Source organism: Microcaecilia unicolor, chromosome 6, assembly GCF_901765095.1.
Source record: "Microcaecilia unicolor chromosome 6, aMicUni1.1, whole genome shotgun sequence".
Taxonomy (NCBI): Eukaryota; Metazoa; Chordata; class Amphibia; order Gymnophiona; family Siphonopidae; genus Microcaecilia; species Microcaecilia unicolor.
Window position 1 is genome coordinate 246174499 of NC_044036.1, and position 17616 is coordinate 246192114.

Sequence of the window (17616 nt, forward strand, 5' to 3'; positions counted from 1 at the left end):
AAAAATCGCGTCGGCGAAGTTAAAGTCGTCGATGGTGGCGGTAAAAATCACACCTCGAAAATAAATCAACCGCGCGGCCACAAGGCCGCAACGAGACGCCCCCGCTAAAAGACGAGGGAAAAACAAAGTTCAGCGTTTTTTTTGTTTGTTTTTTTTTTTACAGAAAATAAGAGAGAAAAAAGTTCGCGGCGAAAGCGCGATCCGGTTTCCGGGGCTGACAGAGAGAGAGACGAACGCGGCTCTCTCCAGCGCGGAAAAGAAAAGACTGAGCGGGAACGGTCGCGCACGGGCGGGAAGACGGCCGCTCATGAGCGGTGGGCGTGCCCTGCGTGCGGGACCGCCCGCAAAGTTTTGTTCCGGTTGGTGGGGGCTGCTGTGGACGTCAACCCAGTTGTGAGAACAAGCAGCCTGCTTGTCCTCGGAGAAAACAGTCCCCATGTGGCCACCATTCACTGTCTCGGATGGTATGGATGCTCTCCATAACAACATCATGTGTGGCATCTTCTGTTTCATCAGGTTTTGTTTTTTTTTTTGGAACCTTGTGGACTAGAAGGACAGATAGTATTGTTTCATGAGTGCCCTCTTCCATAGGCGCAGACTCCGTGGGTGCTCGAGCACCCCCAATATTTTCTGACCCGCTGTCACCCAACCAGAATGAGCCGTCGGAAGTTCCAGTTCTAACCCCAGCCCGACCCGCCCACCGTCTTCTCCCATAACAGTCCTTAGTCCTCGCCTTCCTGCTGCCCAGAATTTAAAACTCATTTTACCTCAGGTACTTGAGGTAAAATGAGTTTTAAACGCTGGGTGGCAGGAGGGCTGTTGTGGGAGATGAGGGCGGGCTGGGGTTGGAACTGGAATGGGGGGGCTGAAAAGAGGGGAAGGTAGGGGAGAAAGAAGAAATGCTGGACATGGATGGAGGGAGTAGAGGAGAAATGCTGGACATGGATGGAGGGGAGAGAAGAAAGAGGAAGGAGATGCATACTGAGATGAAGGAAAGGCAAAAGAGGAGAAAAGCTACACATGGATGGAGAAAATAGACGCTGGATGGAAAGGGGGAAGAGAGGGGTCAAACGCTGGATGGAAAGGGGGGAGAGTTGATATCGAGGAAAGAAGAAACAAGAGACTGAGACCAACACAATTAGAAACAGTAAACGGCCAGACAACAAAGGTAGGAAAAAATGAATTTTATTTTTAGTTTAGTATAAAGTAGTGTGGTAGCTGTGTTAATAAATACAGAAAAATGGAAATAAGGTAATACCTTTTTGTAGGACTAATTTTAATACATTTTTGACTAATGTTTGGAGACCAAACCCTCCTTTCCCATGTCAGAACAGAATACCGTAACTGCAGTATACTGTCCTGAGGAAAGAGGTTTTGGCCTCTGAAAGCTAATTGAAAAATAGTCCAATAAAATATTTTTTTGTTTTGTTAACCTATAGTATAGTGATTGAAATATGTCAGTTTTTGAAATTTGCACAGTACAGGGGGACTGAGGGGTGGGACTGTTCAGGGCAGAAGTCCTGGTGCAGGTTGCAGGCAACTTTTGAGTTGCAGGATGTTAAGGTACTGGGGGGGGGGGGGGGAAATGACCCACCTGTGAAAAATAATTTTTTTTTTCACCACCCACCCCCAATCATTTGGAAAAGTTGGCTCTTATGCCCTCTTCTCCAAAGTTTGCCACAAGCCCCCTAGCAGTACTCCCGGCATGTCTCACCTTTGTCAGCAAGCGGTTCTGCTCCTTCAACATGGTGATTGTTTGCTGCTGTCCTCCCACCACAGGGGCGACAAATCCATTCAGGGATGGTGAAGATTTCACAGGCTTCAGGGAGGGGAAAAAAGAAAAAGATGGTCAGTGTCTGATGTCCCCAAACCTAGTTTCACCCTTACGAAATTCCTGCCTTCATAAGAAAACCAATTAAACTAACCATCTGCTGCATGCAGGACCAGTGTTACAAAGTAGCAACCAGGGTAACTTGCCTGTACCTCCATGCTCCAGAGGGCCCTACAACTAACTCAATATGAAATATTAAGAGCCTGAAAGTGGGTTTTGGGGGGCCCCTCCCAGTATTTTCCATGATCCCCTGCACATCTAACACAAACCCTGTCTGCATGTTACGTATATACAGACAAAAGTCCAGTGACAAGCTAAAAAGGTGAAAAGATTTATTTTTTTTGGTTGTCACCACTGAAAACTTAATTTTCTCTCATATAAAATATTTGTGAAGCACAGGCAGACAAATATCCTGACTAGTCAACAAATCTCATATTCCGCCAATCCAATAACATGACTGCCCTACGTGGATTGCAATACATACATACACAAATCAGAGCAAGATACATATGCAAAATGTAACAAACAGAGCTTGGGGAGCTACTGCTAGTGATATGCAATTTATCCTTAAAATCGAGCGTGGTACCAGAAGATTGGAGGGTGGCCAATGTAACGCCCATTTTTAATAAAGGTTCCAGGGGAGATCCGGGAAATAATAGACCGGTGAGTCTGACGTCTGTGCCGGGGAAAATGGTAGAGGCTATTAAAAACAAAATTACAGAACACATCCGAGGACATGGATTACTGAGACCGAGTCAGCACGGCTTTTGTGTGGGGAAATCTTGCCTGACCAATTTCCTTCAATTCTTTGAAGGAGTAAACAAACATGTGGACAAAGGGGAGCTGGTTGATATTGTATATCTGGATTTTCAAAAGGCGTTTGACAAGGTACCTCTTGAAAGGCTACAGAGAAAATTGGAAGGTCATGGGATAGGAGGAAATGTCCTATTGTGAATTAAAAACTGGTTGAAGGATAGGAAACAGAGAGTGGGGTTAAATGGGCAGTATTCACAATGGAGAAGGGTAGTTAGTGGGGTTCCTCAGGGGTCTGTGCTAGGACCGCTGCTTTTTAATATATTTATAAATGATTTAGAGATGGGAGTAACTAGCGAGGTAATTAAATTTGCTGATGACACAAAGTTATTCAAAGTCGTTAACTTACGACAGGATTGTGAAAAATTACAGAAGGACCTTACGAGACTGAGAGACTGGGTGTCGGCGTCGATAATACACCGAAACCTTCTGCTCAGTGTGCTGCTGCGGCTCGGAAAGCGAATAGAATGTTGGGTATTATTAGGAAAGGTATGGAAAACAGGTGTGAGGATGTTATAATGCCGTTATATCGCTCCATGGTGCAACCGCACCTTGAGTATTGTGTTCAATTCTGGTTGCCGCATCTCAAGAAAGATATAGTGGAAATGGAAAAGGTGCAGCGAAGGGCGCCTAAAATGATAGCGGGGATGGGACGACTTCCCTATGAAGAAAGACTAAGGAGGCTAGGGCTTTTCAGCTTGGAGAAGAGACGGCTGAGGGGAGACATGATAGAGGTACATAAAATAATGAGTGGAGTGGAACAGGTGGATGTGAAGCGTCTGTTCACGCTTTCCAAATATACTAAGACTAGGAGGCATGCGATGAAACTACAGTGTAGTAAATTTAAAACAAATCGGAGAAAATGTTTCTTCACCCAATGCGTAGTTAAACTCTGGAATTTGTTGCCAGAGAACGTGGTGAAGGCGGTTAGCTTGGCAGAGTTTAAAAAGGGGTTAGACGGTTTCCTAAAGGACAAGTCCATAAACCGCTACTAAATGGACTTGGGAAAAATCCACAATTCCAGGAATAACATGTATAGATTGTTTGTACGTTTAGGAAGCTTGCCAGGTGCCTGGATTGGCCGCTGTCGTGGATGGGATGCTGGGCTCGATGGACCCTTGGTCTTTTTACAGTGTGGCATTACTTATGTACTTATGGATAAAATCTATGTAAAATAAAATTTATCCTCCTCCCAACCTAAATATCATCATAAGCAAGTCTTAATGACTAAACTTGGCATGTTCACAGAAAATATATGTCTTTTATATCCAGAACTTAAATACATCTGTCTGTAGCACCAAACATACAACATAAAAACTGCTATATTGGGTCTGACCAAAAAGGTCCATTTAGCCCAGAATCCCATTTTGAATAGTAGCAATCCAGGTCACAAGTACATGATAGTAGAGCATGATCAAACCCAGGATCTTCAGTTTATACCGAAACTGAATTTGTGGCCCAAATTCCCCCCCCCCCCCCCAAACCTGATAAAAAAAAAATTAAATGAAATCCCTGTTGCATCCCCCCCCCCATGGCATCTCCCCCTCTCTCCCCACCCCCTTCATCCTCCATCCCACCTGTAGGCCTGGGGAGACAGCAAGTTTTGGATTTCAGCCAAAAATGCACAGGCATTTTCAGCTGAAACCAGAACTGATTTAGGTCCCGAATCCGAAATTGTCAGCCTCTACATGGTAGAATCCCCCAAAGTAGCTACACTCCATGCTACTTACCCCAGGGACAGGCAGTAGGTTTCCTCAGGTCTGACTTAATGGTTTGGGGACTTTTACCTCAGCTCATTTTAAACTCAGTTACACTAACGTTTTACTACATCCTCTAGCAACGAGTTCCTGAGCTTAACTGTTGCATGGAAAAAAAAAATGAATTCACAGATTTTAAATCTACTACTTTGTTTTATAGATTTCAAATCACATCTCCCCTCCCCCTCCCCCCCGACCTGAAGAATTCTAACCTCTTTAGCCTATGATAAGAGAATTTACAAATTTTGGGCACCATTTTCTGTACCTTTTCTAAAAATTCCACTATATCTTTTTTGATATGTGGCAACTGGAACTACACATGACATTCAAGATGCATTCACACCACACAGCAATGATATTCTTTGTTTTATTCTCTATTCCTTTACTAATTTCCACCATTCTGTTTGCTTTTTTGGCTGCTACCAGTCACTGAGCAGAAGATTGTCCATGCTGCCTAAATCCTTTTCCTGGATGGTGACTCCTAATGTGGAACGTAGCTATGCAATGCTACAATTTGGATTATTCTTCCCTTCATGCTAAAACTTTGCATTTACTCACACAAAAATTCCATCTGCCATTTGTATGTTCCATCTCCCAAGGTCCAAGGCTGGGCCTTGATCAATCACTAGGCAGACTAGACATCTGCCGGGGTGGGGGGAAGGGAACATACTGGCGCAGCAGTATCTCTAAGCAACATTCAGCACAGATTGGAAAGGGCCTTGATCACCCACACAGCTCAAGGCCTGCAGCATCCCACCCCCTCTGAAACAGGATGTTCAAGTCCCCATGCAGGCTGTGCTAAGTATTATTTAGAGAGCTATTGATAGCCGCACCAATGAAGCCGCCTTAATTGCTGTTCCGGAAGGAGTAGGGAAGGAAGTGGAGATGCAGTGCACATTGTGATGAGCCTCGATGTGCTCTGGGGTAGGGGTGGGGCATGGCTGAAAAAGTTGCCTAGAGTGTCAGATACCCTAGGACCAGCTATTCTCAGAACTCCTGTGGTAGAGCCAACAGCGCACATTGAATACCGCCAAAACCATGCAGAAAGAGCTCTCCAATGCTCAAAGAAAATGCTAAGGACTTGTCTACTTCTCACCAGCTGAGAGATAAGAACTGGTGGTGGGCATCCCATCAAGATGGCTGCCTTGGGCAACATGGATTTGTATGAATTGGCTCTCATCAGCTTCTGGGAGCTTGGGTGTGGAGTCATGTTGGTTCTACACCTGGGCTTGGCCTAACTGATCACTCTGGGAGCGATGAAGCATGGTCCCCACCTGACGGCAATGCTGTTGCTAACAGCCTGGCGTAGTAACCTGGAATGTACCTGGCTGGACAACTACCTCTCACAGGGACTTCTTTATATATATGCACCCTCCCTCTTCAAAGTTCCTAGGACTCGGAGGGAGGGGGGTGGGACATGGGAGGGAGAGGAGGAAAGGGCTGGAGAGCTGCTGGACAAGCTAGGAAGAGGAAGAAGGGACTGGTGGAAAGGGGGAGAGCTCCTGGACATGGGAGGAAGAGGAGGAGGGGACAATGGAAGGGAGAGAGCTGCTGAAGGAAGGGGAGGAGGGGACTGAATGGAAGGGAGAGAGCTGCTGGACATGGGAGGGAGAGGAGGAAGGGGTTGGAGAGCTGCTGGACAAGGGAGGAAGAGGAGGAAGGGACTGGAGGGAAGGGAAAGAGCTGCTGGATATGGGAGGAAGAGAAGGAGGGGACAATGGAAGGGAGAGAGCTGCAGAAGGAAGAGGAGGAGGGGATCTGGGTGGAAGGGAGAGAGCTGTTAGATGTGGGAGGAAGAGGAGGAGGGGATCTGGATGGAAGGGAGAGAGCTGCTGGACATGGGAGGAGAACTGGAGGGAAGGGAGAGAACTGCTGGTACAGCACAAGGAGGGAGGGAAGGGAAACAGAGATACCAGACCAAGGAGATGAAGGAAAAGGGAATATTAAACCTACAGCTTGAGGGAGGGAGGCAGGAAATCAAGCAACCAAACCAGATGCTGGAAAGAGGAGGGAGTGAGAAGGAGAGAAGCTGGATGGGGTAGGGTCAGAGAGGGTAGAAATATATTGGCACTGGGGACAAAGAGAGGAGAGAAGATGGACAGAGTAATATAGGGACACAGAGAAAAGGAGATACTAAACATGGAGGAAGATAGAGGTACAGAGATGGAAGAAGATGGAAGGATGGCAGAGAAAGGGAAAACAGATGGAAGGATGGCAGAGAAACAGGGAAAACGGATGGGTGGGGAGAGAGACACTGGATGGAAGGATGTGGAGAGAGAAGGGACACTGAACAGAAAAGGGTAGAGAGATAGACACTGGTTAGAAGGAGGGAGAGAGACATCAGATGGAAGGATCAGGAGAGAGGGTAGATGGGTAGAAGGATGGGGAGAGAAGACGCTGGATGGAAGGGTAGGGAGAAAGCGGTGACACTGGATGGAAGGATGCAGAAAGAAAGAGGGGAGACTATTGGAGGATGGGGAGAGAGAGGGGAGACACTGGAAGGATGGGGAGAGAAAGAGGAGAGCTGCTGCATGGAAAGGGGGAGTAGTGAAAGATTGGAGAATAAGAGGAAGGGGGCATGGGGAAAACAAGGGTGAGAAAAAGATGAAAAGCCATAAGTAGATGAAGGAAATTAAAGAATGGATAGTAAGAATGAATTAAATCTGGACACAGAGAGAGGCAGAAAAATATTGAAGAAAGCAAAGAAAAAGGAGAGAAAAATGACAAATTACTACTACTACTACTATTTAGCATTTCTATAACGCTACAAGGCATACGCAGCGCTGCACAAACATAGAAGAAAGACAGTCCCTGCTCAAAGAGTTTACAATCTAATAGACAAAAAACAAATAAAGTAAGCAAATCAAATCAATTAATGTGAACGGGAAGGAAGAGAGGAGGGTAGGTGGAGGCGAGTGGTTACAAGTGGTTACGAGTCAAAAGCAATGTTAAAGAGGTGGGCTTTCAGTCTAGATTTAAAGGTGGCCAAGGATGGGGCAAGACGTAGGGGCTCAGGAAGTTTATTCCAGGCGTAGGGTGCAGCGAGACAGAAGGCGCGAAGTCTGGAGTTGGCAGTAGTGGAGAAGGGAACAGATAAGAAGGATTTATCCATGGAGCGGAGTGCACGGGAAGGGGTGTAGGGAAGGACGAGTGTGGAGAGATACTGGGGAGCAGCAGAGTGAATACATTTATAGGTTAGTAGAAGAAGTTTGAACAGGATGCGAAAACGGATAGGGAGCCAGTGAAGGGTCTTGAGGAGAGGGGTAGTATGAGTAAAGCGACCCTGGCGGAAGATGAGACGGGCAGCAGAGTTTTGAATCGACTGGAGAGGGGAGAGGTGACTAAGTGGGAGGCCAGCAAGAAGCAGATTGCAGTAGTCTAAACGAGAGGTGACAAGGGTGTGGATGAGGGTTTTGGTAGAGTGCTCGGAAAGAAAGGGGCGGATTTTACGGATGTTGTAAAGAAAGAAACGACAGGTCTTGGCGGTCTGCTGGATATGAGCAGAGAAGGAGAGAGAAGAGTCAAAGATGACCCCAAGGTTTCGAGCTGAGGAGTCAGGGAGAATGAGAGAGCCATCAACAGAAATAGAAAACGGGGGGAGCGGGGAGGTGGGTTTGGGGGGGAAAATGAGAAGCTCGGTTTTGGTCATATTTAATTTCAGGTGGCGTTGAGACATCCAGGCAGCAATGTCAGACAAGCACGCTGAAACTTTGGTTTGGATGCAAGGTGAGATATCAGGGGTAGAAAGGTAGATTTGGGAGTCATCAGCATAGAGATGGTAGGAAAAGCCATGGGATGAGATTAATGAACCAAGGGAAGAAGTGTAGATAGAAAAGAGGAGGGGACCAAGAACAGAACCCTGAGGTACGCCGACAGGCAGAGGGATAGAAGTAGAAGAGGATCCACCAGAGTGAACACTAAAGGTGCGGAGGGAGAGGTAGGAAGAGAACCAGGAAAGGACAGAGCCCTGGAATCCAAGTGAGGACAGGGTATCGAGAAGTATGCTGTGATCGACAGTGTCAAAAGCAGCGGAAAGATCAAGAAGAATGAGGATGGAATATTGACCTCTGGATTTAGCCAGTAATAGGTGTTAATATGTGGCCTGGCTTCAGACTTACCACTGGAATAGTGGTGGGCTAAGCTATACAGGCAAAAGCAACTGAAAAGTACTGACTAGGCCAAATAACAAGCTAATGATGTCATATTTGAGAATCTGCAAAAAGCAGGTTTGAACAATGGGTCTTAACACAACCAGGTACAACTTTCTAATTGAATATAGCACCTATAATGAAATAAAAATGGGCAAAAGGAATAAAATGAGGTTTTTAAAGTGGGACTTATTTTCCATCAGATGGCACTGAGATCATAAGATGTTATGAAAGGTATTACTAAAGAAAGATGTGAAACTGGTATCTTAACAGAAAGATATTTTGGTAAACGACAAAAACTAAATGTTCTAAAAACATGTTGACTTTAACGGATATGGGGCAATCTCTTGAAATAGCTAGAACGGAAAGACAGATGGTACAGATGCGCATGTGGCCGGATACGAAAGTATGATCTCAGAAATTGAGAAATATTAGAAAAAAAGGTACCTCACAATAGACTTCTATTGGGATCTGTGGGTATAAAAGGGATAAGATTTTGAGAGAAAGTTGGAGTTCTCCCCAACGCTTGCTCAGACGGCAAGGCCCTGTGCGACTGAAACCAGAGTCTGTCTGATGTCTGTACTTAATTGAACAACTTGGTAAGATTAAAGTCTTCTGTCTGAAATTTATCTCTGTCTTTATTTCCAATAATTCTTTACCTGTCATTCTAACTTAAAACTAAGCCACATACAACTCACACACACTCTTTACACTAAGTGTCATAGATTTCTAATACTATATATATATGGGAACTTAAATGGACAAAGATCTACTTAGATCCTGATAGATAGAAAACTATGGTCATGGACAGTATCCTAGACTTATGCCTTCTAATATCTACACAAGAGACATATCACTGGGATGGAATATCAAAACAATTTAGGCAGGCGGCCCAACACATAGTGGAAGCGCAGACCCGTTGGCCCTACAGAAGGGTATTCCTAGGCCACAAAGAGGGCCATTAGAATTTACATAGGTCATTGGAGACTTTAGTAAGCGCAGTTTTGGTTGAGTGGAGAGGGCGAAAACCAGATTGTAATGGGTCAAGAATAGCATGTGAGGAGAGAAAATCAAGGCAGAAGAGTTAAACGAAAGAAAGCAGAATCTAGAGACACAATGAGACAAAGTAAATGGCCATACAACAAAGGTAAAGAAAATAATTTTATTTTTAATTTAGGATAAAGTAATATGGTGTTAATAAAGTTTCAGAGACCAATACTTCCTTCCTTAGGTCAGGAGAGCATACCGTAACAGCATTATACTGACCTGAGGCAGGAGGTTTTGGCCTCTGAAAGCTCACTGAAAAGGATTAGTAAATTGTCTGAAATCGGATGCACTGAAAAGCAGCATTTTACTCTGTGTGACAAATGCATCTGAGTGTGACTAAATTTTGCTGGGGGGGGGGGGGGGGTACAGAGAAAATTTTGTGCCCACCCACTTTGGGTTCAGGCCCACTCAAAATTGGCAGTCTGGCTACGCCACTGCTGATAACTCCCCCCTCCCTCAGGAACTACTGAGGATGGCAAATGGACCAAATGCTGCTCAGCTTGTATCTCAATTAACATACCTTTTGTCCTCTCTGGGCATCTGGGAGCAGGGTTCCCTTTGAGAACAAAGAAAGCCAGACAGATAGGCTCCAAAACTGGGGACTACAAAGAGTAGAACCTGTGAAAATGGTCACCGTCCTTGCATCAAGGAAATTAAACTGGAGTTTGACTGGGAAGGAAAGAGATCATTTGATCCCTTTCTGTTCCTGAGGTATATAAAGCAGGAGCGCATGGCTCTGCTCAGCTTTTCTTCTCTCTTTCTCTACACACACACACAAAAAAAAAACCGAACAAACACTGAACGCATGGAAACTACTTCGGAGAACATACAAATACACCATAAAACAGACCAAAAGACTACATTACAAAACAATAATAGGACCAAACTACAAAGAAACACAAACTCTTCAACCTTGTGAACAAACTGTTCGACACCATACCAGTTACAAACAACAGCAAAGATGTACCAGATGCGGACAACCTTGCGAAATACTTCAAGGAGAAAATCATACAACTACGACTCAAAATACCTGCCAACCCTATGGAGTACGCCACAATTTTAGACTGTCTAGACCCAGAAGAAGGAACATACCCTGCAGACAGAACCTGGACCGAATTCGAAATACTATCGGAAGACCTCATCTCTGAAACTCTCAAAAGATATGCAAAATCCCACTGCAAACTTGACACGTGCCCAAACAACCTCATGAAATCTGCTCCTCAACAATTTATAACAGACCTAACGAGCCACGTAAACTTCATGCTACAAAATGGACTTTTCTCAAAAGAAAAAGGAAAAATCTTACTCACCCCAATCCCCAAAGACACAAAGAAAAGCACAAGTGAAATAACCAACTACAGGCCAGTAGCATCCATACCTCTAATAACCAAAGTAACAGAAGGAATGGTAACTAAACAACTCACAAACTATCTAAACAAACACTCAATACTACATGACGCCCAATCAGGATTCCGATCGAATCATAGCACAGAAACTGTATTAATCACCCTTATGACCAAATTCAAACAGACAATTGCTACTGGCAACAATATACTCCTCCTTCAATTTGACATGTCAAGTGCCTTTAACATGGTTGACCACGGAATCCTATTACACATACTCGAATACTTTGGCATTGGAGGTAATGTCCTGAATTGGTTCGAAGGGTTCCTAACCCAACGTTCATATCAAGTCACATCAAATTTGACCACATCTAAGGCATGGATACCTGAATGTGGAGTACCACAAGGATCACCTCTCTCACCAACCATTTTCAACTTAATGGATGATCCCTTTGGCAAAACTCCTATCAAACCAGAACCTTAACCCTTACATCTACGCTGATGATGTGACAATATACATCCTCTTCAAACAGGACATTAACGAAATACTCAACAAAATTGATCAAAGCCTACACATCATGAACACATGGGCGGATGCATTTCGACTGAAATTAAATGCAGAAAAAACTCAATGCCTGATTCTCATCTCTCAATACAACACAAAAGAATTCACAACCATAAATACTCCAAACCTGAACCTTCAAGTCTCAGAAACGCTAAAAATCCTTGGAATCACCATCGACCGCCACCTAACGCTTGAAACTCATGCAAACAACACAACAAAAAAGATGTTTTACAGCATGTGGAAACTAAAAAGGATAAGACCATACTTCCCAAGATCCGTCTTTCGCAGCCTAGTGCAATCCCTTGTGCTCAGCCATTTGGATTATTGCAACTCACTATATGCAGGTTGCAAAGAACAAACACTGAGGAAACTTCAAACAGCCCAGAATACGGCAGCCAGACTTATCTTTGGAAAGCCAAAATATGAAAGTGCAAAACCATTAAGAGAAAAACTGCACTGGCTTCCACTCAAGGAACGCATCACTTTTAAAGTATGCACATTAGTCCACAAAATCGTTCACGGTGAAGCCCCAGCCTACATGTCAGAGTTGATAGACTTACCACCCAGAAATGCCAAAAGATCATCTCGAACCTTCCTTAACCTCCACTTCCCCAATAGCAAAGGCGTGAAATACAAAAAGTTACACGCGTCAACCTTTTCTCACAAGAGCACGCAGTTTTGGAATACACTACCGCGCAACCTAAGAACAACCTACGAGCAAGCTTCCTTCCGCAGATTATTGAAGACCCATCTTTTCGAACAAGTCTACGGAAAAAAACAAAACACAAAGTCCATACTTACTGTTCACTAATGCATCGTACATTCATCTCGGAACTCCCATTCCCGTATTATCACATCACTCATACCTCTACACACAGAAAGTTGTATACCATATGACTTCATGTCTTTTTATCGCCCCTTAGCTCCCATTGCTTCCTTCCAAAGTTGCAATGCCTATGTTCCATTATCTCTTCCCTTAACGACACCTCAATTGTTTCGTCTAACCCTGCTTAATATAATCCCTAACTATCTGTATAAATTGTATTTCCAACATTCAACTCATATTGTAAGCCACACTGAACCCGCAAAAAGGTGGGAAAATGTGGGATACAAATGCAATAAATAAATAAATAAAATCTTCAGCCACCAGAGCCCCAGGCACTGCCCCCCCCCCTTCTCCTTCAGCCCTACTTAGAGCACATGGCTCTGCTTTCTTAGGCTCTCTCTCTGCACACATATCCCTTCAGCCCTACCTCAAGGCTTCTCTCTTTCTCTGCACCCCCCCCCCATTCTTACCTGTCCTTCATTGATTCCCATCTAAACCCACACACAGATATAGCATTGTAATATTTACCGAGCCTATATATGTAAATACAATATACTTTCTATATATTGTGATATCCCCCTTCTCACTCAGGGTGACCTGGTTCTCAATATGCAGATTATATGCAAATTAGTGTGCAACCCCTTCTCGCTCAGGGTGACCTGGTTCCCACTAAGAAAAGTAAACAGGTCTCACCAACAGCATATTTCTCAGGCAACTCTTTATTCCAGCCCCTGGGCACACTTCTTCTAGCTTAATACTTTATACTTTCATAGGTCGTCACACTGAGCCTCCCCACACAGATACATGGGCTCAGTACTAACTGCAATACTTTGGGGACTTTTAACCCCAGGCTTTGCAGCCTGCTTCTCTCAGTACTGGGACACACAGTCCAACACTAATGCTTTAGGGACTTCTTACCCCAGGATTTTCAGCCTGCTTCTCTCCTTTGGACACACAGTCCACCACAAGTCCATAGGGTTAGCCAGTATCTTCCAGGGGAATCTCTCTTCTTCTGCTGCCAGCTCACCCTCTTCCTTTCACCTCTCAGGTGGGGTATAAAGTGGTTAATTAGCTACACAGGACCCAGCCCATAACCTCCTACACCTGTGGACCTCCCAGGGCTCTCCCCGGTCCTAGCGACCTCCACCTATTCTCCTAGTGCCCTCGTGGCCTACCCCGGATAGGACAGCCTCATACTTATCACAATATATCCAAACCCGTGTGGATTGTGTATTCTTTGGGAATACACTACCTCTATGAACTGGACCTGCGACCATACCTAGACAACGATTGGTGACAGATGCTTTAAGGATTAGCACTTTAAAAGACAAAACATCTGGAATGCCAAATACCTTCTGAAAAATGTCCCAAATCAATTTCAAATACGGTTGGAAATTATGACAGTGAAAAAGCATATGATCAAGGGAACCCACAGCAGATTGACATGACCAGCACAAATTTGATTTATTACGATTTACTTTAGCAAGCTTTGCAGGCGTCCAATAGGATTTACGAAAAATATATTAAGTGGATTGTAAAAGAGCAGCTGATAGAGAAGAATGCATGGTTTTTGTCCAAAAGAGTTCCCATTCCTTACTAGAAAGTGAAACATTTAGTTCCTTTTCCCAGGCAGAAGTTAGGGTGGAACACATATTCGGTTTAGACAATTGTAGGAGTTTATACAATGCTGATGCAGATTTGAGCGCCATGAGGTATTGACAAACTATTGAAACGAAGTTGAAGATTGAAGAGCCAGTGACATAGGATATAGGTGATTAACAAGCTGAATCAGATTATCCCAAAAGGATCTATGTGAATGATGGATATTATAGCAGGTGCAGAAATCCTGAAAAGGAATAATGTTAACGCCAGACAACAAATGAACTGATGAGCAGAAAACCATATTTTACGAAGTTTAGGAGATGTTTTAACTGGACTGGAAACATAAGAGTTATGCCAAATGGAAATATCCATGGAGTTTGACCATTTAAAAGAAAACAAACAAGATTTATTGAACATGAGGAATTCTTTAATATCAAGTGGTCTGCAGCATAACGAAATCTGTTCATAGTTGGAAGTAAGCTCAGAGGTAGAGGAAATATTTTTTTCTTTCAAAAATTACCCATCTAGGAATATCATGTGAAAAAGATGACTACCACTGTTTGACCTAAGATATCTAAAAAGACTAAATGGTAAGACTTAAAATCTGGTATATTTAATCCCCCGAGACTGTCAGGAAGCTGAAGTTTTTTAATGGCAAATTCTGTTGCACGACTAATATTCTGCCAGGATCGTTATGCTCATATTAGCCCTCTCCTCAAGTTACTTCACTGGCTTCCTATCCGTTTCCGCATACAGTTCAAACTCCTCTTATTGACCTATAAGTGCTTTCACTCTGCAGCTCCTCAGTACCGCTCCACTCTCATCTCTCCCTACATTCCTCCCCGGGAACTCCGTTCGGGTAAATCTCTCTTATCTGCACCCTTCTCCTCTACTACTAACTCCAGACTCCGTTCCTTTTATCTTGCTGCACCATATGCCTGGAATAGACTTCCTCAGCCGGTACGTCAAGCTCCATCTGTCTTCAAATCTAAGCTAAAAGCCCACCTTTTTGATGCTGCTTTTAACTCCTAACCCTTGTTCAGAACCCTTATTTTATCATCCTCACTTTAATATTCCCTTATCTCTTGTTTGTCCGTCCTAATTAGATTGTAAGCTCTGTCAAGCAGGGACTGTCTCTTTATGTTCAAGTGTACAGTGCTGCGTACGTCTAGTAGCAGTAGTAGCAGCAGCAGCAGCAATACGAGGCACGGAGAATTTCCAAAGAAATCTAGAAATTAACACATTAAGTTTTTTTATAAAACAAATCCTTAAATAATATAGGAACCATACCAAAGATGTAATTAAGTTTCGGTGCTAGTACCATTTTTAGAGCTTCAAATTTACCCCACCAAGTAAAGCTTAGTCCATGAATGTAAGAGATCATTAAGTAATTTGTAGAATATTAGATTCATTAAGAGTATTCTCTGGAGAGATGCTATAATTTATACCTAAATATTTTAGATTATTAGATTCCCAAGTAAATGGATACTGGGCAACATTGGACTTCAGTACAAATTTTGAAAGTGGCATAACAGCAGATTTTGACCAGTTGACTTTGTACCCTGAAATATTTGAAAATGCATTAATACTATTAAGAATGTGGGAAAGAATTAGTAGTTACATACATTAATATGTCATCCGCATAAATGGACAACTTAAATGATTCTTCACGTAACTTAACACCTTGTATATTTTGATTGGCACGTATAGAGATTGCAAGAGGCTCTAAAGCTAAATTAAACAATAATGGAGAGAGGAAAGATTTCGTACAGGAAATATACCATTGGCATAAATGAATGCTTGGGGAGAAGAATAAAGAAGCTTAATCATGTTCAAAAAAAGGGTCATTAAAATCAAACCAGTAGAGAACTTTAAAGAGATATGACCATTCAATGCGATCAAATGCTTTCTCGGCATAAAGAGATAATGCAATCAATGGGGAATCTTTATCAATAGATTGTGCAAGTATGTTCCAGAATAACTTAGAATTATCTGAAGGTAATCTTCCAATTATAGAACCATTTTGATCTCTGTGTATGAGAGAAGGTAAAACCTTTTTTAAACAATTAGCTAATATTTTGGCATAAATCTTATTATCCACATTTATAAGAGAAATAGGACGATAAATGGAAACACTGGCCGGATCTCTCCCCGGTTTAGGTATGACTATAATTTTTGATTCCAAAAACGAGCCCATCTCTCCATTATATTGAATCATGTGTTCATATAAAGCTAGACGTTTGGGACTAAGAACAGTCGCCAAAGCACTATAAAATTCAACTGTTAAACCATCATTTCCAGGAGATTTATTTCTAGGTAATGCCTTAATGGCAGCTAATATTTCTGACAGTGTAATATTGGCATCCAGAGATGCTCTTTGTTCAGGGGAGAGAGAAGGATGAGCAAAGTTACTTGAAAAGGATTGATAAAGTGCTTCATAGTAGCATAGTAGATGACGGCAGAAAAAGACCTGCATGGTCCATCCAGTCTGCCCAACAAGATAAACTCATATGTGTATACATTACCTTGATTTGTACCTGCCTTTTTCAGGGAACAGACCGTACAAGTCTGCCCAGCAGTATTTCCCGCCTCCCAACCACCAGTCCCGCCTCCCATCACCGGCTCTGGCACAGACCGTATAAGTCTGCCCTCCACTATCCTCGCCTCCCAACCACCAACCCCTCTTCCCCCACCTGCTCCGCCACCCAATTTTGGCTAAGCTTTTGAGGATCCATTCCTACTGCACAGGATTCCTTTATGCATATCCCATGCATGTTTGAATTCCGTTACAGTTTTCATCTCCACCACCTCCCGCGGGAGGCCATTCCAAGCATCCACCACCCTCTCCGTGAAAAAATACTTCCTGACATCATTCCTGAGTCTGCCCCCCTTCAATCTCATTTCATGTCCTCTCGTTCTACCGCCTTCCCATCTCCGGAAAAGATTTGTTTGCGAATTAATACCTTTCAAGTATTTGAACGTCTGTATCATATCACCCCTGCTCCTCCTTTCCTCCAGGGTATACATGTTCAGGTCAGCAAGCCTCTGCTCATACGTCTTGGAACACAAATCCCATACCATTCTCGTAGCTTTTCTTTGCACCGCTTCCATTTTTTTTAACATCCTTCGCAAGGTATGGCCTCCAAAACTGAACACAATACTCCAGGTGGGGCCTCACCAACGACTTGTACAGAGGGAGTTATTTCAGAGTTATAAAGTTGCTGATAATATTCCACAAATTGCTGAGCAATTTTTGAATCTGTGTAATGTGTTATACCATCAGCATCTGTAATATGAGAGATCCTAGAGCGGTTTGTTTTAGTCTTAAAGTATTGTGCAAGCATATGTCCTGCTTTATTATGTTCTGTATAATAAAAGGATTTTTGCAGAAAAATAGATGACACTGCTTCCTTACTTAGAATTGTGTTAAAATTATACTTAGCTTTAAGCAACTCCTGATAGATTTTACAACCTTGCGAATACAAGTAAGCATTTTCCAGAGATTTAATGTTCTGTTCAAGATCATCCAGCTCTTTCCTTTCTAATGATTCCTGTAACATAATTGATTAGAGCTCCACGTATAATAGCCTTATTTTATTTTTTATTTATTGCATTTGTATCCCACATTTTCCCACCTGTTTGCGGGTTCAGTGTGGTTTACAATACATTGTGTTACAACTCGAT

General features: G+C 43.2%; 1 protein-coding gene across 1 annotated transcript in view; it reads right to left on the reverse strand.

Annotated features, from left to right (window-relative positions):
• SAPCD2 (suppressor APC domain containing 2) overlaps positions 1-17616 on the reverse strand; it is a 105501-nt gene that overhangs the window by 18045 nt on the left and 69840 nt on the right. The window contains 1 exon segment of the mRNA XM_030206817.1: positions 1715-1819. Coding sequence (XP_030062677.1) covers positions 1715-1819 — 105 coding nt within the window.